The sequence below is a fragment of the Gopherus evgoodei genome, chromosome 14, assembly GCF_007399415.2.
Source record: "Gopherus evgoodei ecotype Sinaloan lineage chromosome 14, rGopEvg1_v1.p, whole genome shotgun sequence".
In the NCBI taxonomy this organism is placed as follows: Eukaryota; Metazoa; Chordata; order Testudines; family Testudinidae; genus Gopherus; species Gopherus evgoodei.
Genome location: NC_044335.1, coordinates 12,683,183 through 12,705,573, shown reverse-complemented (window position 1 = coordinate 12,705,573; position 22,391 = coordinate 12,683,183). Strand labels below are relative to the sequence as shown.

The window sequence follows — 22,391 nt, the reverse complement described above, 5'->3', positions numbered from 1 at the left end:
AATCCAATGATGTGGAAAAATATGTATTTCCCAGTTTCTCCATCTCTCTCTCTAGCTCCAGCTCTAGGCAATCAATTATAAGCTAGCTTTTGCAAAACATGTTGAGAGAAAATGATGCATCATCTGATGCGTGTCTAAAATGGAGTAGATGCGAGGTGACCAGTTGCCCGATTTTATAGGGACAGTCCCTATATTTGGGGCTTTGTCTTATATGGGCATTACCCCCATCCCCTGTCCGGATTCTTCACACTTGCTGTCTGGCCACCCTGATGGAGACAGATGTCCCTCTCGCGCTGACATGGTCGGTGGCCTTTGTTAATGTCAGTGGCGGCCTGGTTTGCTCCCGCCTCGCATTGTTATTTCACCGGCGGCTGCTTCAGTGGCGGCCCCTGCTCCACGCCCCTCCCCGCCGCGGGTGGGAACTACAAGCCCCGGGAGCCTTTGCGCCTCCGGGGTTTGTCTCCCGTGGGGAGGCGGGGCCGGAGCCCGGCTTGGGGGGCGGAGGGAGAGGATGGTACAAAGCCCGGCGCGGCGGCGGCAGGCAGGCAGCGGCCGCCTCTGTTCCCGGTACCCTGTGGGAGGTCATTGCACAAGCGGGGCTGGAGCCAGGGCTTTTCGCAGGCAGCGATTCCCGGTGCATGGGAGACAAAGCGACAGCTGCCGCCGCCGGCTGCTGCTGCGTGGGGGGCCCCCCGCCTAGCTCTGCCCCCCGCTGCGTGTGGTGAGGAGGATGATCCCGGCCCAGGGTGTCTCACGCCTCTTCTGAGCCCCTGAGGCGTTTGCTCCCGGCCGCCCGTGGCATTTTGGATGCTTTTTGCAGCGGCCGCCGCCCCGCGCCCGCAGCGCCATGCACACCGTGCAGAAGGACACTACCTTCACCAAGATCTTCGTCGGGGGGCTGCCCTACCACACCACCGACTCCTCCCTGAGGAAGTACTTCGAGGTGTTCGGGGACATCGAGGAAGCGGTGGTGATCACCGACCGGCAGACGGGCAAATCCCGGGGCTATGGCTTTGTAAGTGCGTTCCCTTCCCCCACCCCACCCCACCCCACCCCACCCCACAGGCAGGTGCCGCGGTGATGGGCGCGGAGTGAAACGCGGGCGTTAGCCGGGGCTGGTGCCCTGTTCGCTTCCTCATGTTGGTCCTGGCTAGGGTGACCAGACAGCAAATGTGAAAAATCAGGACGGGGTGGGGAGTAATAGGTGCCTTTATAAGAAAAATACCCCCAAATTGGGACTGTCCCTATAAAATTGGGCCATCTGGTCACCCTAGTCCTGGTAGCCCAGGTCAGGCATGTCCCAGAGGAGCCTGGTCTCTGGAGCTGGGGTAATTGTGATAGTAACTTGCTTTTGTGTCCAGTAAAGAGCGTGTGAATTTGGGGACCCCCGCCCCGTCCCAGGGAAGAGAGCCCCTATCCCAGTGAAGCACCGTCCTCCCCTCCCCACTGTATCCCATTAGATTTCTCTGGTTGTTGAGAGTGGTTCCTTGCTGCCCTTTCTAACGCAGGGGAGAATCCCTCTGTATGCCCCCCACGCTCTCCATGGGCAAGACCTCCCCCTTCATTGCTCTGCTCTTGCACCAGCGGTTTGCAGGCCTCTTCTGTACAGAGCCACCCTCTGCTAAAAAGTTGTTTCCCACTTCTTCAGATCTGTTTTTCTTCCTGCAGGACAGACTGCTGTACGCAGGAGAGCTTGGGTGAGGGGGTGAGGCAGAGAGTAACTCCCCCCTTCCCCCCCCCCAAAAAAAAAAAAGACAAAGGCCCTTGATTGATAAGAACCTCCGGTGCTGGCTGTTCTGTAGTTCATTTCAACACCCCTTCCCCCACGCGTTGCTGGCTTGTTTCTTTAGAGTGCTTCAGTGAAGCACATTCTGTGCAGTCCTCAATTTCTGCATCTTCCCTATGATTCATGAGTATGTCCTTTGCTTCAAGTTTCCTTGAGCAGCCTCTGCTTTAGGGAGTGTTGGAGGGGAGGGGTTAAGTTATTCTAACAAATTGTGTGTGCTAGAGTGGGAAAAAAAACTGCTGGCCGATCACCAGGAGAGAAACTTGTGGGTGTTTTCAACCCAGTGCACAGGACCCATTCTTGTCCCTCTGAGTCTTCTCCCTCCCCCGCAAACTGAGATTTCAAGAAAGCAAATTTAACTCCTCACGCAAAATAAGCAAACTTCATCAAGCCCCCACTTGGTGTAGGTTTTGTGGAGAAGCATTGCTACAAAACAGGTTGTGCTTAACACCAGGTGACTATGGCAGACAGAGCTGCAGCTGAGAGAGCATGCAAAGATCCCAACCCCATCATTGATGGCAGAAAAGCAAATGTGAACCTGGCATATCTGGGAGCCAAACCAAGGAGTATTCAAACTGGTGAGTTCTCAGCTCTTGCTGTTTGAAGAAGCCTTAGTTGCAAAATGGGAAATGTGTTGGTAATTGATCTGAAGAGCCACACTGGCCCCTCAGTTTTGCCTGTTTCGTGCGCTATGTAATTCAGCTTTCTCTGCTCCCTGTTTCCTTGGACCTTCCTTCTATGCCAAAATTACATGTGTATATACACCCAGCCTCACATGGTCAGGGTAAGGATATTGTCCCCAGAAGCTAGTGCATTTATATTCTTATAACTGCTATAGTATAATTGTTTTTACCACTCCACCTTTGGGTTTATTGCATGTTGTAGAAAATGAGTGCTTGTCTCTTCATATGAGTGAGTTTTTTACTGTGTTTTCCTAATTCAGCATTCCAGTCTGACCTGCATGTATGTTACATGAGTATATTAAAATAATTGTAACTCTAAAGAGTGTTCTGTTAGGGAGTTTAAAATGTTTTCTCACAGGCCCCCCCCCCCACACTTGTAGTTGTGCATGTATGCATTATAATAACTACACACTACAGTGACTGCTTTTTGTTTAATACTAATGCTTTCCCCATGCTTTTTCAGGTTTTACCATAGGTGTGCAGCAGCTACATCCAGCCTTCATTCAGAGACCATATGGGTAAGTGGAAGTATTTTTTATGTAGTTAACTTCAGTCAGTTTGAAGTCCAATGCTTGAATCAACTTCCTCATTTTTAAAATGTGTGAGAACTCTAAGTCATAAAGAGGAGTACAGCTTCAGGAGCAGTAATTCAACTTCATAGCACTTTTCTTTTAGGCGAGTGTTGGAAAAGTTGTATAGCGTTTTTTTTTTTTTAATTGTCAGTTTTCATATGACTCCTAAAGATCCTCTTTTCAGCATCAGCAAATCATCTTCATAAATCACAAGAGATTCGTTTTGTAATACATTTTCTTGCTTCTTGGCAATTCAAAGAATGTGGAAGACTCCAAATAAGTGGTATATATTTTTTTTGTCATAATATTTAAGGTATCAAAACAGTCAAGAAAATAACATGTTCCATAGCATGTTTTTCACACAAGATCTGCTCTCTCCATCTTGTTTCCCATGGAATCACACTTGGGTATAATTTTAGTCAGGGAAACAAACTGAATTGGAAACAAAGTCTAATACTTAATGAAAGTAACATTAGGTCAAAAATTGATTCTGCACAGATGTTATACAGGGCTTGAATAGTCTGCAAAAGTGGGCTTTTGTCTGCTGTTTTCAATAGCTTATACCATCCCAACTCGGTCTGAGAAGTCCTCCTTTTTATATATCTAATAGGATCTGGCAGCTGCTCTGGAAAATACAAGTGTGCTTCAAGAGAACAATAGCTACTGTCATACTGCCTTCATTTAACTGTTTAATGATTGATGCCATTCTTTTTCACATCATTTCAGAAAGTGAATATTGATAGTGGGTGCACTTCTTTGATGCTCTAAACAAAAACCCATGTTTTTAAAGTTCTTGACCACTGCCCTTTTGTAACTTTATATGACAATATAACTTTTTTTTTGGTTTAACAAAACAATATTTTATTCCTTCCTTGTGCTTTAATTCATAGTCTCCTTCTTTCATTCCTGTCCCCTCACACCTATATAGGCCCACAACTGTCTTGGTATTATCATTCCAGCCAGTGTATGGATGTAAGAGGCAGTATTGCCATAACAGTGCTCACACCCTATGCTGGGTGTGTATTGTTGAAACATGCTAGGTTTCTTAAATAGTTAAGTCTGTGCCAAAAGGACTGGAGTAACATCTGTTATGAAAAGAAGAGTTTTTCTTTTGTCTGAGGTGTGAAGAGCAGAAGTGTTTCAGGTAGACAGTATTTTTTTGTCTTAAAGCTTTGTTTGCATGTGAAATACGACAGCTTTCTCAGCCGGTGAGACCACTAGTAACCTTGGTATTTCTGTCACATGCACACTAGAGGCTTTTCTAAAGGGTGCACAAGCACATAATTAATGTTGATCTTAAAAACTGCCCTCAATAAGACTCTCCCCATGTGAAGTGTAAAGAGAAGGAATAATGCAGTGAAACAAACTAAGCTCCCACTGACTTCAGTCGGCTTTGGATCAGGCCCTAACTCATGCAAACATACTCTTTTCATTCCTATTCCTGTCCCTGACTCTCTGCCCAGCCATTTCAGCCATATAGGCAGTGCAAACGAAGATTCTTTTTTGCAGAGGTTTTTATAACTTCCTTTTAGCGTAATGTATTAAGAAGTGAGAGACTGAACACGTGTTCATTGTGATCTACAGTTAGTGTTCCATTTAGGCCTCTGTTTCATCATTAAAACCAATGGGGGTACATTTAGTACAGATGACAATGAGCACTACGAATTATTTATCAGTTGCCAAGAGACGGGGAGGAAGAGGGAGGGGATTATAGATCTCATTTGCAAGCATCAGTAAACAAGAATTTCACTGCATTCTTCTTTGGCAATGATTTAATCACAGGAAACATGCGTTGGCAAAAAAGTCGTTGTACAGTTTACCTTGGTGCCATGAATTGTACCATGTTTCCAAAGCAGAGCATCAGGTGTTCATTTGAACAACAAAGTCTGATTGTCAGGTCTGTTTTTGCCTCTTTTTCAAAGTAAAAGCCAGTGTAGGGTCTAATCCTGCATTCCTTGATCACTCAAAACTTCATCTAACACCAGTGGGATTTTTGGATCTATTATTCTTGTAGAATTAGGCCCCAGTTTGTTTCACTTTAAGTTTTATTTAATCATCTCTCACCCTCTTTGGTAATTGGTTGTCTACTGTTCAGTGACTTATGAATATTACATAAATAAGCAACTTGCTTCTAAGCTACCTACATATTTGGTACAGGGGCAAAACACACTTCCAATGCTGTGCCACTCGCAGACATCCCTATTAAAGTGCTGATGTTCCAATAATGGAATGCTGGGATTTAGAGACCACTGCCATGGTCCTCTGCATCTCAGATGCTGCCACAGAACACAGCAGTGAAGTGGTTAGTGAATAATTTATTAAATGCTACACAATGAACTAGTTTTTAAAATTAACTTCAGAATCATGCTGAAGAGAATGCTGAGTAGCGAAGGCCCAAAATGCAGAATGATGGGGGCAGGAGCTTATTGAACTTAAAATGAACAGAACTGTTTTCATGCAGGTTTAAAAACCCCAAATACCCGTGAAAGGTAACGTTTTTGGTAGCTTTAAATTTAAACCGTTCTTGGCACTGCTGGGGACCCAAATGCAGCTGCAGCGTTAGGCTAGGGCAGTGCTTCTCAAAGTGGTGGTCTGCGAACCGGTGGCAGTCCGCGAGCCATCGACTGCCGGTCCCTGGCGAGTTTCCTCATAAGAGCATCGACTAGGATGATATGGCAGCGGTTCCTGGTACATGGGGTGGGGCAGAGAATTGCCGGTTCCCCGCTTCAGATAGCTTGAGAAGCACTGGGCTAGGGCATACCGAACAGAAAGTGAAACTAAATCAGCTTCTCTGCTCTTCACTCTGTTGAAGCAGCAATGCTAACCAATAAACAAACAGCACAAAGGGGAAAAGCAAACTTAGATTTTTTTTTTTGAATTTTCAAATTCTAATCTAAGATTTTAATAACACAAGCACAGCAATATTTTTCCTAATTTTTGAGAGACACTCTAAATCTATGGGCACGATTTTGCACCCATCAATTGTTCCTGCAACTAACAGGCTTAGTTTGTAGAATTGACATGATTGGCTGTCTTGTTTGTGGCAAGTCGGGAAGCTAGATGTCTTAAGTTCCATGAATTTGTGCCTGCAGTTATCTGGGGCATGATTACCTGAAGACATAAAATTGCACTCATGCGACCAGAACATGTGGTGAGGCAACAGTTGGAGCTGTTTTTGTTGCTACAGTGGCCTTTTAAGAATTTTTTCCCAAGAACATCTGAGACTTTATAAAAAGCAATGAGGGGCAACTGTGTAGATTCTTTGACAAGAAACATTCAGGGCAGCTGTAGTGTGGTGTATGCAACTGGCTTTAAGTTATCCTTTGTGCCCCTCTGATCTAGGTGCTGCTGAGTATCAGCCTTTCATTTGGCATAAACTAGAACAGGGCACAGGGCATCCCTGGCTACATCCTCTATCCCCAGCCATGCCTCATGCTCTGGTCAGCAGCAGTGTGTGGCATAAGCACTGCTACAGCTGCTCTACCCCACCTAATAGAGGGCTCCTTAGAGGAAAATCTTCCTTTTGGTGGAGCAAGCCGGCTTTAGGGCTGCTTTCTGCACTGTTGCAATATTACAGAGATGGTTTAATGCAGCAGGATGTGGCCCACCGAGTAAAATACCTGTCCTAAGCGGGTCTGGTGCCAGCTATTGAGCCTGATTCTGCATTGCCCAGCACCCTGTATAGTCACTTATCTCAATGCAAAGTGGATTGGCTTGCACTCCTGTAAGTGACTACACAAGGCAGAGGCTAATGGAAAATGAGGCACACTGCATCCAGTTGTGTTGGGCCTGCTTGCTCCAGGTCAGCATGCGGCTGCTGTCACTTTTGCCTTGAAATAAGTAGATCTTTTTGGTTTCTTTCACAATCTGCTGCTACAACCAGGAAGTGAAGAAAGTCCCTTGAAAGTTATCCTTAATGCCTGTTCAATTGGGGTGCAAATAAAAAGAAATGAGCTTTCTTTTCTGTGTGGTTTTGCTGTTTCAAAGTCACACACATTCCTTACTGTGGTCCCTCCCCATGCTCTGGCTTCCTGTTGTACAACTCATAAGAAAACACCCTGCTGCAAGACCCCAGGCTGCTCTGTCAGTCACAAGTCGCTCCTGTGGGATGGCTCTCACAGCACCTGTTGTCTGTCTGTGCCAGTAACATGAAAGCTTTTGGGGGGATTTCCAAAGAAATAGTCAAATCCAAGTGGCTTCAGCTGTTAATTCCCAAGCATGGCTGTTGACGCACAGGCCAAACTACTGCCAGTCAGACAGGCTCCTCTTGAACTGAATGCCTATAAATACACACCTAGACTGTACTTCTTTACCACCTTTGAGACGAGTGTGTAAAAGGAGCAAAGATTCAGAGTGCACTTGAGCACCATTCTGTTCTCTTGGGCCCAATTAATCATAGCCCTGCATTTTGTGTGGTTGCTTTCACTAGTGCAAAGTGAATGCATAAATACTGCCTTCTCATCTGATAGCATCTTATGTTTCTTTTGCACGGGGGTAAATGACTGCTCAAAGCACAAGGCAGTGTCTGGCTTGTTGTTTCATGAGCCACGTTCTTTATTCCACTACACTCTGAGCTACTCCACTAAGTCACTGGAAGAGTCTATCTAATCTATAATATAAATTCTGCCTCCACTCTTAAATGTGAGAGTAGGGGCTGACCTCTGGTCTCATACTGACGTAATGGCTTCAGTTGGATTACTCTTGATTCTCACCAGTGTGAGGTGAGAGCAGTCTCTTTAGCAGTGGAGAACCGAGCCCTCCCGCCTTGTGTAGACATTTACTTACATCTGGGCTAAGTGGGTACAAAATGCAACCATTCTGATCAGGTATCTAATACACCTGGGCCAAATGTAGTATTTACACAGGGTGTCTTCAATATTGTGAGACTTCCAAGTTTGAGAGGGTTTTTCTTTGTCTTCACTGTCATGTGATTCTTGTTTTGTCCAGACATTCTCTTCAGCTCTGTCTGAGTATTTTTTAAGCCTGCTTGTCCAGAACTATTTCTGGTCCTGATAGAGCGTCTCTTTGAGGAGTTTTCTTGGGTGTGGAGGAAGCAAGATGTGCCAGGCTGAACATGACCATAGCTTTATCCTCTGCAACTGGGTTTTGAGCTCACGTTGTGGGTTGAGCTGAGAGAAGAGGATTAGATCTTTTTTAGGGGATGTGCTCACCACGTATGGTTATGGTTTGTCACCTCTTTCATACTTCTGCACTAGCTGTACATCCTGGGAGTAGGTGTGGGTGGCGTCTCTTGTCTCTCTTTCCACCTGTTGCATTCTGTGGGATCTGTTTTCCTGGACCTTAGTGAGGGGTTTTTTGTTCTACTACAATCATTTTCTAGAGGGTGGTTGTATTTTTGTTTTTGCATCATAACATAATGAAGCAGTTGCATCATGAGCCATGTGGGTTTAATGTTCTCCCCCCCACCCCTTGCCCCCAAACTGCCTAGCCTTTCAAAATTAGGTTAAGTGGGAAATCATTGATATCTTTTGTTGAACCCAGCTCTGACACTTTTCTTTGTCTCCAGTGGTTTCGGTAGCCTTTTGTGCCAATTATGTGGCCAATAGTAATAGCGTCAGGTCCTGTTGTGTGCATGTTTTCCACTCCTTTCCCCATCCCAGTCAGTGATGCTGGCATGTAGCCCTTTTCTGGTTTTCTCCCAGAGTTACAGCATAATCCCAACAAGGAAGCAGTAAACAGTTACTGACATGCTCAGCTTGCTCAGACTGCTGTGTAAATCTTCTTGCTGAACCTAAGGAGGAAGAGTGTAAGACAGAAAGGAGGAGGCCACAGGGAGTGTTCCTAAGATGTGCCTTGATTTTGTTAAAGGCAAATGAGTTACAATAAAACACCTGCTAATCTTTAAGGCCACATAGAGGGCACTTAAGGCAAATCATATACATATAAGGAGAGAATTATTTTTGAAGCATTTGTAGAATATCTGTCTCTATTTGGATCTCACTTGGAAAGGGCAAAAATAACCACAGAAGACGCTGAAGTAAGAGCGTTCCTAGACTTCCTTTCTCAGTGCAACTTTAACAAGCTGTATGTAGGAGACTGGAGGGTTCAGAAGTTTGGTGTAAGGTCACTGGTTCCAATCCAACCCACAAAAGTAGAGACTAATTGGTTGTTACCATCTGAAGATTGTCCTAGCGGCCTATGTGGAATGAGGTTACTGGTCAAAGTCAAATTCCTGGTGGACTGATGCCTACAAAATTTCCACTGAAGTTGGGAATCCTTGGCAGTCACAACAGAGAAACCAGAGACTCAAGTCTGATATCTGAACTGTGCTTCACCCCAAAGATCGATTTGTGTTTTTTTTTTTCCCCCTTCAGCTCAGTATTGAAGAGGGGGGACAATTTTTTTTGTCCCGCTGAAGTGGGACTCTTGATATGTGAGTTCAATTCCTAGCTCCACCAGTCTTCCTGTGTGGCCTTGAGTGAGGCACATAGGCCCCCATCCTGCAAATGTTTGCGCACATTCTTTGCTTTAACCCTGGGAATAGTCCAATTTACATGAGTGCTTGATGGTCCAGGGCCTATATTTTGGTCTTCCATTTGTACAATAGGAATTATACAGTCTTTAAAAGCTGTAAACTCTTAAAGCAGGGACTGTCCTTTGGTAGGTATACACACAGCAGCTAGTGCAGGGGGGTGATCTCGGTGGAGGTGTCTAGGTGCTGCCGTAATACTATTGCTACTAAAAGCAGGAGGCCCATTAGCAGCCCAGAACCAGGGGATGGCACTGGGGTATGGGATGGCCAAGGAAGCCTTCAGTACTACTTAGAACAATGACTTCAGTCTGCAGGGTGCTCAGACTAGCACCTTTCAATGCACTGAACCCAAAGGGATTTATCCTTTAAACATGTCCCTTAGCTGCTGAGCAGTCAGCCAGAATGAAAATAGAGAGGCCCGGTTCCAGTGGCCAGATGGCTTACGCCTGCACTTGTTGGCAAACGCCAAGGGCTCTGTTTTTTTTCTTTCCTCAAGAAATAAGGAGGCTGTTTGGCCAGTAGCACTCATGTGCTGATCTTGCAGCTGCCAGGCTCCCTGTATGTTGTGTTCTCAAGCAATAGGCGACTTGGCATTTCTGTGCTAAACCTCCGAAGCAGGGTCATGCCTCTGACGTGATCTTAACATGTGCTGCTGATTCTTTAACTGCTTCAGCAGCACTGTTGTCTACCCCATAGGATGGGGGCTTGTCTTATAGGGATGTTGTCAAGGTCGAGCGGGAGGCCCACTGTATCTTCTACCTTTTTATTTCTGGTCTGTGTACAAAGGGCTGTGTAGGAAGGCTGTTGCTAGAGAAGGGGGAGGATGGTGAAAAATAGCAGATGAGTTTCCCTCTACCAAGCAAAGCCCAACTTCATGGCTTCTTTGGGAGCTAGCACTGAGCAGGATGTGGGAGTGAAAGAACCACCCACCTTCCTCACTGCTTCCCCCGATCCTGTCTCCTCTACTCTTAAATCTGTGCAGCACACCTGACTTATGAATGGCCCTGTGGCAATCCTGCTGCATGGCTGGTGGCAGTGGGACTGCAAGGGTTTAGAATAGTCCTGCCCGCTTGCTATTGTGGAGCACTGCTGGGCAGCACGCAGTATAGTCGGCACTCTTCCCTAGCAGCATGAGGCTAGTCACCCAGCTGTCTTGCCTCCTTCCTGGATGACCCTCAGAATACTGCCATCAGGTAGTGGCCTAAAACAAACCCAGCCTACAGTATTCTGAGCACCATATCCTACAGTAGTGATGCTAACAGGGGGTGTGGGTGTGGCTATAAACGCTCCCAGGAAGAATCCAACAAACTGGAGTTCTTAAAAGTAAGCCTTGTAAAGGCAAAATGACCCAGTCAGCACATTATGTAGGGTTGTGTAGTGTTTTTTTTTGTTTTTTTTTTTAAAGCCTCTTTTGAATGTATTGGAAGCTACATTTGATTGAACAGAGTAAAGATGTATCTTACATTTAAGCCCTCCCTAAAATGTTCAAATATGTAAAGTGTTTCCAGCATGAACTGAATTGCAAACAAGCTATATTCATCCTATTATTATTATATTTTGCAGAATAAAATCAAAAGCTAAGTCTGTGTCCTCCTCTGACTCTATAACTGTGTCTCTTGTCTTTTAATTTTGGCTATTGGGGCAGGTGTGGCATTGTGCCAGATAGTTAGGAACATTGGGTTAGCGCCTTGATCCTGATCACCAGCCATCTCATGCTGCCTTTGGCCAAAGGCACAAAGCAAAGCCCTTGATGAGTCTCTCCAGCAGGCACCAGTGATTCTAATTTTAGGTTTGACCATGTTGTTCATTGTATTCTTCAACTGTTTTGTGGCCTCTACCAGCATTTAATCATAATACCCTAAAGCATCTCATATTGTTGCTAGTCACAAGATGACTCTGTGATGACAATTGCCGATCACTTCACGATTTATAATCGCACGGTGTATTCTGGATGAAGTTCATTTCTGGCTTTCAGAACTTTTGGGGAGGCCTTAAAGTCTGACTTGATCTATATTTTTCAAAATTACATTGACATACCTGGATGACATTATTCCACAGCAGGAGAATAAGAATCTTAAAATACCACTTTAAAATGTAATCAAATTATCCAAGAAGGCTTTTGATGAACTACACAGCTTGTTCCATTTTTACCATGATCATGGACAGTTGCTACTTGCAGAAAAGATGGACATCAAATGCAAATTGTGTGTTCAGCAAAGCTTTAAAAGGCTTATAAACAGCCTTCCTTAAAAATCTGAAAATACAGCTTGAGACCACTTGTGACAAGTAGGCCCAGCCAGCAGATAACTTCATCATGTTGCACTTGATTTTGTTGTAGTTGCTAGTAATTAAAGCTGACCTTATCTTGGTTTGTAAGTGGAGTTTTTTTAATCCAATAAATGAGTTGCTATCTGCTTATCCAGTTCAAGTCCACTTGACATAAACTCTGACTGAAATGTCTAGCTACAATTTAAAATTGCCAGTGGTCCCTTTAAATAGAAATGGATCCTGGAGTTACTGTGTGTGATTTTTTGAACATAATAAAAGAAGGTGTTTAGCATGCATTAGTACATGTGCTGGGCTGGGTCTTGGCTTTGGAAAGGAAGTGCAGAAGTACATGCTACTCAGGTCTTAATACTGTTTGTTATACAGTGTCTTGTTTGAGAGAAGCAAATACAAAAGGGAAGAAAATAGTCCAAAAGTTAGTGTCATAGATCTGTTTATTGACCAGTTTATCTTGTCAACTACAATTAAAGAAATACTCATTTAAAAAAAAATTGTAGTGTTCTGTAGGTAAGTGATCAGAGAAAATAAAGATGTTTGAGGTTTTGGGGGTGTTTTTTAAGTTCAATCCTGCCAGATATTGAACACCGTCAGCTCCCACCAAAGTTATTGGGAGTTGTGAGTTCAATGCCTTGCAGGATTGGGTCCTTTTCTCTTAGGAAAGTGCACGTACATCCAGCCAAATGGCCAGGAAATAGACGTGGAGGTTGTGCACACACACAGCATGCAATTCTGCAGTATGAAAGATTGTTCTCATGCATCTGTTGGTTCTGAATAATTCCTGGTCTGTTCTGTCCAGGGATACATTCCACGTGCAACACCAGCATCTACTCTTGTAAATTTGGCCTGAACTATGTCTGAAATGCAGCAAAGAGAATTGATGTCTGGGGACAAATATTTTCATGTCACCCGTAGACATCCACAAGGGCATTTAAAAGCTTCTATCCCATTCTGTGTCTGTGCTTTCAGTGAGCTTATATGTTGGAGTGTGGACAGTTAAGTCTCAGTGGGAGATGTCAGCAGCTTGGCCATGAGTTCTGCATGCGAGTTACTAGGTGCTTGGGAGAGCTGTTTTTAACAAGAGAATATTTAGGGCCAAATGCTCAAAAGGGCCTCAACCCACAGCCTCTAGGTGCATAATTGTGAATTTGCATATGTGGGCAAAAATGTGCAGAGAATTGTGAGTGCAAACACAAGACCTGGGGGCGGGGGGAGAGTGTTGGGTTTGGTGTGGACTGTTGCACTTGTAACAGGATTATTCAATTACTTATGGGCATTCACTTTTAAAAATCATACCAAGCCCTTTCCCTAGAGAGACTGGGAATGCATTATTAGAAGGACCATAACTTGGATGGATAGGGAAGAGAGTTGGTTACAGGTCCCCTCTCATCTGGCAGGAGCACTTCTTTGAAAGCAAACTCTTTAAAAGAGGACTCATCAATAGAAGAATATTAGATCTGACCCTCTCTTCCCTTTGTCAGATAGATAGGCTAGTACAGGGGAGAGCAACTGTTTAATACTTTACGGGGTTTGGGAAAGATTGGTTTTAAAAAAAACCTTTTTGAAACCAGAGATGGGCCAGCAGCAGAACCCTGCCTCTGGGTTAGATTCAAATCTTCCAATCTGAACCCACCTTTATGGTTCTAGGTTATGTTCAGATCTAGAAAGGGCCTTGTTCCTGGTTCTGAGCTGGGTACAGCTGAAACTTTGCAAGAGCTTGTGAGATTTCAACACTGTTGAATGTGAATTTGCACTTTAATCCCAATTTTAGCCTCAAACTCCATCCTAACCCTAATTCAGATCCGAATTAAAACCAATGAAAAGACACAGGGAATTTCTAGCAGGTTCTTGTTTTCATTTACTCGGTTAGATGAGTGCCAATGTCTAGAGACGCCAGATGGATAAGGACATTGATGGATGAGCAGGGGGCTGGACTAGACCTTCTGAGGTCCCTTCCAACCCTGATATTCTATGAGTAGATCAAGGAGTGGGTTGACCGCTGGATTTGTGACTGCTCCTAGCCCTCCACAGATTTGAGGTAATAATCTCAAGTCTGCCTCACCCCGCTTTAAGGGGTAGTGCTGTTTCTGAATTGCTTTGCTGATAACTATAGCTCCTGAGGCAGCTTCGCTGGGGGGCCTCTGCAATAGTGGTATGAGCCATTCACATTCAGAGGCAGGGATCTAGCTAGGAAAAAATGAAGTGTTGGCCTGAGAACCCTGCTTACATGAGCCGTTGCTTATATTCCTGAACTGGGACTCAAGATGTGGAAAAGGCTCTGCCATGTTCAGATGGTCAGAATGGCAAACAGGAATATGCACTGAATAATTAGATAGGAGGAGAGTTTACAGCAACCCCAGTTGTTCTATATAGATTGCAGTATAGTGGAGTTACAGAACTGTCTAGTAGGTACTGAACAGTGCCCAGTACAAGCAAGGTCAGAGGAACTTACACAAACAAATTAATTTTTGTTCACAAATCCTGATGAAACATCTTGCAGGGAACTCTGTCCTGTCCTCGCAGAGGAATGTATTAGATTGTATGGGTCTTTTTCCACCTCTGTGTGATAATCCAGTGACTTATTGGCCAGGGGTAACCTTTTTTGAAAGTGGTTTAGGCACTTAGGCTCCTAAGTTTAATTGACTTAATGGGAGTCTTTGGAAAATAGGGCTTATGCTCCTAAGTCACTTAAGCACTTCTGAATCTTTTTACCCCAGATCTGTTTTAAACACTAAATTTTTTGAATTACTAATTATTGGCTTATTTAAATATATGTTGGTGCAGCAGAAGGGGGCATTTCTATGTAACAAGTTTACTGTAATGCCAGCTTTTTGGTGCAACAAACACTTATCTAGGTTCCCCCCCCCCCCCCCCCAAGGATGATATTTTCTGCAGACCCAATTCTGGCCGTGCTTGAGAAATTGTTGGCCCAGTGAATTTCTCTGCAGCCTGTAAAACTGCAGTCATTTTATGCACCAAAGTGTTTTAAAATGTAAAATCAAGAATTGTCTAGACCAGTGTTGCTTGTAGCTGCAGATTCTTGGACATCTCCTAACATCCCTTGTGTGGGCCAGTTCAGTTTGCATGTTCAGACTTGCTTATTTGGGGGGAAGGGTTTTTTTCTTTGTAGTCAGCAGCTTTTAACTCACAAATAGACGCTCCTGGATGAATAAACTCAGATTATTTTCATCCCAAAGGGTCTTCCGAGAGCATCACTAAATTCTACTTAGCAATACAGCCACATCCAGGATGTGACGTGTCAACTGTTTAACAGTGTACAGCAGCACCACAGTTTAGGACAGGAAGTGAAGAACACAGTTTGCAATTGAAAGTGCAGAGTGAATACATAGGGACTGAGCTGGTTGAGTAGGTAGATGGTGATACGAGGTTCAGTCTGAAGTTTTTTTGGATTCCCATTCACAGTAAAAAACCTTAGCTCTCTTATGCAAATGGAGCCCAGCACTGATGATGAAATGGAGCCTTAAGTCCAGTCCATGGAATGATTTTCCCCACAGCAGGGAGTCTGTTTTTCCAAGGGAGGTTAGCACTGTATAAAGCTAGGCAGCTCCTCTCTGTCATCTGTGTGCTTTTTTCAGGTACACCATTAGCAGAAAGAGAAGCAGCATAAAGGTCACAAATACTGAAAATAACACAAGTCACAGCTTGTTTTTGGGGGGCAGCAGGTTGTTGACATGGTAACTGCTGGGAAGTATTGCGCAAAGGAAAGCAAACAGAATTAACGTTTCATGTTTTACAATAATCACCACGTAGCTCTTCGCCCAAGCAGCCTGGGATTGTGGAAACACCAGTGTAAATACATTGTAAATGATAAACTGGCATGTTAAACGTGGAAGCCCTTTCCTCTGATTATATCCTGGAGATACCAGTCCTTGCGTAGTAAAAGCATCCTGATAGGGGCTTAGGGGTGAATAGCCTCTCATCCCTGTTTATAGAGGAATTCCCCAGGAAGAGGAGATCATGTCATTTTAATGGTGCCTTGGGAAGTGCAGAAGCTATGGGACTGGCCCACAGAGCTGGGAGGAGGGGTACCGAGCTAGTCAGGAGGAAGCACAGGAGCTGAGCCTGGAGGGAAAGGCAGCTGTGCAATGCCAGTCCAATATGGGGACCCCCCCCAATCCATGCTACTATTTAAGCACCACCCATTGTGCCTGGTGCTGTGCAAGCCACAGATCGAGTCCTTACTCCTTAGAGCTTGCAGCTGGGCCAGAGAAGGCAGCTAAATTAACGAAGGGAGGTAAAAAGCAAAGCTAACATACTCTCTTCTTTTTGAGTCTGGGTCCTTGTGGAAGGAGCAAGCCTCTGGGAGGGTTTAACTGATGGCAGGGCAGAGGTCCTGGTGCCCCAGGCACACAGGACAGCGTGGAAGAAAAGAACAAAAGATAGTGAGGCTGGTATTGTTGAAGGAAGCACGATAGACAGATCAGGGTTGTTTGGGACTGCAAAGGTGCAGGGACGTGGTGGGCAAGTAAGAATCAGTGGATCAGTTAGACACAGGTGACTGAGGGTTATGGAGGTCATCTTGGCTGTGGTGTTGTGGAAAGACTGGGAGGGGGACTGGTGGGGATGATGCAGGTAGCTGGGAGGCAAGGGAGGTGGTTGAAATTAGAGCAGGAGATGAGAGTTCATAGACAAGTGTGTTAGTGCCTGGGACAAATGGGGCTAGGTAGATTATTAAAAGGAGGAGTAAGAAGTAACATAGAGGGAAGGAGTCTAAGGTGACACAAGGGAAGTGTGGGGAGGAGGAGGGTGGTGCTGTTAAGCAGTGGTGAGGAAAGGACATTAGAAAGTGAGTAGGCTGAATGAAGTTGGGCTGTGGTTTTTAGCTTGAGTTGGCAGCAAGCCAGTATGCCATCCTGGAGTCAGATGCACTCACTGGGTGAAGGAGGTTTGTGAGTCACCAGCATAGAGGAGAGAGTAGAGACCATGAGAGTAGATGAGATCACTCTGGGAGAGGAGGCGATGACCAAGAATACAGCTCTGAGGACACCATGGGTAGGAGCTGCCGAAGGAGACAGCAACACAGTGGAGGGGAAGGTCGGAGAAGTAAGATAAAGCAAGGTGAGGGGGCAGATGGAAGACATTAGAGAGGTCCCAAGACTTCTTCAGGGAGAAGCCAGCGAGAACCATTTCAGTGGAGCAGAAGGGTTTTCTCCCTAGAGAACTCCCAGCCAGGTTTCTTCCCCTGTCATTGCGATTCAGTGGCAATACTGTAGTGGAAGGGGCATGAGAGTCGAGATTAGAGGAGCAGAGATAAGGGAGGATAAGGCTCAGCTAAGTACCCACTGTATAAACTTCACCTTGTGCTACTTCTAACCTTCAGGATTTTCCTTGCTTTAATTGTGCCCACCTTTTTAATTACACTGTCACCCCAGCACCTGGATGGTGTTGGCAGGCAGCACTGTCTCTCTTATCAGTGCACTTTGAGTTTATTTTTGGTGGAGGGGACCTGACTGACTTTGTCTGTTTGACTCCACAGGCTCACCCCTCACTATATTTACCCTCAAGCTATCGTTCAGCCTAGCGTGGTCATCCCAACCCCCGTGCAGTCTCTCACGTCTCCCTACATAGACTACACCTCTGCGAGCCAAGCCTACACGCAGTACACCACCGCTGCCTACGACCAGTACCCCTACGCCGCCTCTCCTGCTGCTGGGTTTGTGGGATACGGCTACACGAGCGCAGTTCAGCAGCCCATCACAGCTAGCAATCCGGCAGCGCACACAACGGCTTTTGTTCAGTATCAGCCCCAACAGCTGCAGCCTGACCGAATGCAATAAGGGCCCTGCCCATGCGTTTGCCATGTAGGACAATCTTTTACAGTGGACGGATACAAACAAAAAAAGCAGAAAACAAAACCACCCAACCTTACTAGGTGCATATGAATACCTAAGCTATTTATAGTGTTAAGGACAAACCTAAACCCTTGCTGTCTGAGATGCTCATGGAAAAGGACTTCCGGTAAGTTTTCTTTCAATCAAAGCAAATATTGTCTTGAAGATGGACTTAAATTGACCGAAATGTTAAGAGGAAAACTGCAGTTTCTAGCACACTTAGTGATCTGCTTCCATTGCCTGTCATCTTCTCAATCCCCCTCCTTCTCCCTTCCCCCCCCATCCATCAGTTGTTTCCTCCTCCCCTCCCCCTCCCCAGATCAGATCTGCAATCCTCTCATTTACTGTTGAGGTACACAAGGAACTTGGAGAACATGGATAAAAAGCAATCGTATTTTTTGGTTGTACAAAAACTTTGTAATACTCAGATGCCTTACAGAAAAAAGAAGAAAACTATTTTTTAATATTTATTGCGATTGTATTCGCATGAGCTGTGAATTGCAGACAGAAGAATAGTAGTAAGTATCTGCCTTGTTTAATTCTCATTTTACTAAATTATTGTATGTAGGTAAAAGTTTTAAGTAATTGCTGAATCACTTCAACATGCAAAAGGGAATATTGGCTTTAAGGAAAGCAGAATATTCCTTTAGTCAACGCACTGTAATATTTTCTTATTGTAATTCTTACTCTTAAGATTATCTCAGACTTAGGTATATTTTTAAAATGCAAAAAAAAAAAAAAAAATCAAAAACAAAGCCCGCACCCCCACATAGAATACTGAACATATTGTCTACTACGATAGATCTTTTGTTATAATTCTGCAACTTATGGAGAAATGGACAGTATTTATGTAAAAGTTACAGTTTTCAGGCTGTTGGCTGGCAAAGCTTAGGAGAATGTTAGGAATGGATTAAAACCTCTTTTTACATATTTGAACAAATGGGTAAATGTAACATTTTTATGCCTATGGTACAACAGCCAAATAAAGAGACAACAGACCACATAGGATAAGTGCATCTTTACAAGGAGGACAATAATTTTTTTTTTTAAACAACTCAATACTATGTTGTATGCTCCAGCCAAATAAATATGGTATTAAAGACACAAATGAAATTACCTTGAATTGGATACACTGGGCCTTACCCTGCAGCTGTTGTTGTGTACTTGATTTTGAGAGGTTCTGAGCCACCTTCAAGTCTCCTGGACCCCTCTCTGCATTCAAACTGGAGTTTCCAGCAACTCCTATTGGAGTCACATACCTGTAAGCACACCTGGCCCTTAGTTGCCCTGTAGGTTGTGTTGTCCATGGAGTCCAGTGTCAAGTGAGTATTTAGTGCTTCCTTTCTAAGCTGGTAGCACTTTTACTGACTATGTGCTGATGTCAGTGATGCCCAAGGTGCTAGGCAATGGAGGCTCGCAAAGACTGCAGTATCAGTATTGTCCTGAGGGGGTTTTCATGGTATCGCAAAGAAACCACATGCCTCTGCTAATGGAATTTTGCACAACTGATTCCATCCAAAAAATCTGATCTGCCAAAATTCTGTCTTGTGTAAGGTCTGGGTTTCTGAGGGCCTCTTCAAGCAGGCAGACCAGAGACATGCTGGGATTTGCACTTGCCTTAGAGCCACCTTGCCTGAGGGCCTGGAGCCTTCCTCAGGTTGGCCACATGGTTCCATTTTATTTTCCCCTTCAATTTCCTTTAGTAATTTGGTTTTCAACTTTTGACCCTCAAAAAAAAAAAAAAAAAGCTGTTTTTAAAGTAAATAAAATGAATCTATTTAAACATGTTTAAACTTTTTCTTTTATGTTACCTCTGTAAACACCTACACTTTTTTTTTCTTATCTTGACTTTTTTCCTTCTATTGCTGGTCACTGAAAAAGTGAGACTCAAGTCATCCTTGTGTTTTTAGCACCACTGCATGCTGCTGCTAAGAAGATTCTGATGCACAAAATCATTGGGGGGGGGTGTCAGGCTAGGGACAAAAGAAGTGGTGATACTCTGCCCACAATCCCAGCTCCCACCCATTATCTTAGTCTAGCTGGATGGTTTTTGCTATACCTATTTTACTGCTGAAAATGTAACAATATTAACATTTAGAAGGTCATTATTATGCTCCAGAGTGAACACTCCATTTAGACTTGTAGACAGTGTTTTACTCCCCTCACTGCTGTTTCAGGCTGCAGCTAAAGTTTCATACAATGTTGTTCCAGCTCACTCGGGTGGTGGGGAGAGAAGCATAAAGCTAGAACTTTTTTGTGTGTAACAAGTAACTAGGTTCTTTGGCTACTCCAGGACTTTTTTATGTGATAATGGCAGCACAGCATACCATTGAATACATTCTCAATATGATTCTGCGCTTAGGGGAAGGATCATGGCCTGAGAAGTCACTAGTTTAGAAATACTATAAGGGCAGGGGCTTATTTGGAAATATTTTTCTCCCTTAACCTTTTTTTGTTCAAGGGGGTTGGTGGTCATAAAACCCAAATCTGTTGATGTGCAAGTGACTCTTTTTTCCCCCTGCACCTCTGGTCAGCATTCCTTCTTGTTCACTCAAGCAGAGCTGCTTTGAATTCAATATTAGGAGTGCTAAATGTAGTCTGTTGTCTTCCTCCAGGATCTTCACCTAGCTCCCCCTGAAGCCAATAAGAAGAATGAGGCCCCTAAAGATTAATTTGTGAATGGAAAAAGCTGTACTACAATGTACCTTTTTGATAAAAGAGATTTTCCCATTAGCTCCAACTTCCTAACAGGTGCCCAAAACAGGAAGCAATAGTTACAAGGGAAAACTGACCTAGATGTCTCCTTTTCAATAGCTATTCAGCCCATTATTATAGAAATATATTCCTAGATCCAGATCAGTTTTGCCCTAGACTTATTTCTAGAAAAAGCCACATCAAAACAATAGTCTAAGCTGCCAGCTCCCTGTTTGTGAAAACCCAGCGGTGGCTTGGTGGGATAACAATGAACCACCCTGTAGAGCTTTCCAGGTGGAAATGAAGTGGTGACCCACACAATGGAAAGTGAAATATTTAGCCTTTATCAAGAGAACAAAACATTCCCCTCACCCAGTGCCAGGCTAGAACCCCAAAAGCCCCCTCAGATCCCCCTGTTGGAGGGCCCGGTTCCAAATGCAATCTGCTAATGCTGATGTAGGAATAAGAGGTTTCAGCCTCTTGATTGTTACAGGGTCCTGCACAGGAAAAGTCTACACACCTACCAAGGTCCTAGAACATTCCCAGTCTCTAATGTAACTTTCATTTGGAAGCTTCACCCAGAAAGAATGACTTTTCCTCTTCCCCTGGCCTTTGGGATGATACTGCCACAATGCAAAGCAAACCTAGAGCCAGTGTATCTAAATGGGCTTACGAATAAGGGCTGAAACTGGGCAGTGGCTTCCTCTCTCTGAGGCAAGTTGTGTAACCTGTTCAACTAAAGTTAGTCTGCACCACCTGTAGATTAACAAGAGCATCTAGCATATCCAAGAGTAGCTAGGAGCAACGTGTGCCAAACCGTAACATGTAAAAGCCGCAGGACTGACAGGTGTCTCTGTTTACCATGTACTGAACTGCTCTTTGACATTGTAAAGCTCTGGGAGGAGACTGATGCAATATCCTAGGTGTGTATTTGCATGCTGGCTTGCTAATGGGAAATGGAGGCATACCACTGAGTACTATAAGAGTTTTAAAATGGGGGATGGGGCGGGCCCACAAGACTGCAGGAGTGGAGGGTGTGCGGAGAAGACAATGCTAGGAAGAAGCTGTAGTGGAGGCTACTTTCAAGTGAAGCTAAGGGGCTACCCCACTCGTTCAGGGCTGCTTGGGGAAGTTTATGAGCTCTAGTTTATGCTCAGAGTTGAGAAGTGTGGCTGGATGCTGAGAATTAAAGTGCACTTGATGGTTGCACTAAGATTTTTGTTCTCGTATTTGCCTTTATCAAGAGAACAAAACATTCCCCTCACCCAGTGACAGACTAGAACCCCCAAAGCCCCTTAGATCCCTCTGCTAGAGAGAGGGCCTCCTGCACCATTTTTTTTCTATGCTCCCTCCCCACTTTGACCCCTGGCAGATCTTCTTTCACACCAGGGTCAAGGTCAGAATGTCACATGCCTGAGAAGTTACATGAAAGATCCCTGGTGTAAATGACTAGGAACTAGCAACTTCAGAGGCCTGAGCTTTGAGCTGTGAGAGTATACATGGCTGCAGCTCTTACTTCTAATGGGAGAGGGAGAGGGGCAGGATTATCTGATGGAATTTTCAGTCATAAAAACTCTTTGAACCTAGGATTCTACAAACAATCAAGGAGTTCAAATGAGGCCATGCTCATGGATTGTGGACATGTGCAGTATGTGTACGAGACGAGAACTAACAGAGCAGTGTTCACAGCAGATCAAGGGCCTAGAGGCCAGGCCAGTGTGAAGCTTTGGATTGAACAGCACCAAACTCTCACGGCTTGTCTCGTGATATTTCGATCTCAGCTGCTGGATGCTGTGGGAGCTGAGTTGTTCTAATGAGATTTCTCCCAGCAGTAGGCTGGCGTCCTCCTCAAGGCTCAAATCCCACTGGAGTTTCTCCTTTACTAAAGAAAGATGCACCCCTCCCCCCCTCCAGATTTAACATGTGAGGTCAAAGGGGTGACCCAACAACCCATTTTACTGCTACTGAGTCTCATTTTAAAACATTTGCTGCTCTTGATAAACTGCCTGGTGAAGGCAGTGGACTGCA

At 44.5% G+C, this 22,391-nt stretch overlaps 1 protein-coding gene across 2 annotated transcripts; it reads left to right on the top strand.

Moving 5' to 3' along the window:
- The first annotated feature begins 509 nt into the window (after positions 1-509).
- On the top strand, positions 510-18,785 carry RBM38 (RNA binding motif protein 38). Of its 2 annotated transcripts, none has more exons than XM_030533265.1 (4): positions 510-1,015; positions 2,241-2,364; positions 2,933-2,987; positions 3,652-12,281. In XM_030533265.1, the coding sequence occupies exons 1-4, from the start codon at positions 848-850 to the stop codon at positions 3,779-3,781; spliced, it is 477 nt and encodes a 158-aa protein (XP_030389125.1). In that variant the 5' UTR covers positions 510-847; the 3' UTR covers positions 3,782-12,281. The 2 variants fall into 2 exon arrangements, with proteins under 2 accessions (XP_030389125.1, XP_030389124.1); XM_030533264.1 differs by lacking the exon at positions 3,652-12,281 and adding an exon at positions 17,315-18,785 and having other exon boundaries at positions 518-1,015.
- The last annotated feature ends 3,606 nt before the right edge of the window (positions 18,786-22,391 follow it).

Bases quoted from the DNA above. Each gene is read 5' to 3' on its own strand.
- RBM38 (XM_030533264.1), top strand. From the start codon at position 848: ATGCACACCGTGCAGAAGGACACTACCTTCACCAAGATCTTCGTCGGG. The intron at 1,016-2,240 runs GTAAGTGCGTTC...GCTTAACACCAG, and splicing joins AATCCCGGGGCTATGGCTTT to GTGACTATGGCAGACAGAGC. The intron at 2,365-2,932 runs GTGAGTTCTCAG...ATGCTTTTTCAG, and splicing joins ACCAAGGAGTATTCAAACTG to GTTTTACCATAGGTGTGCAG.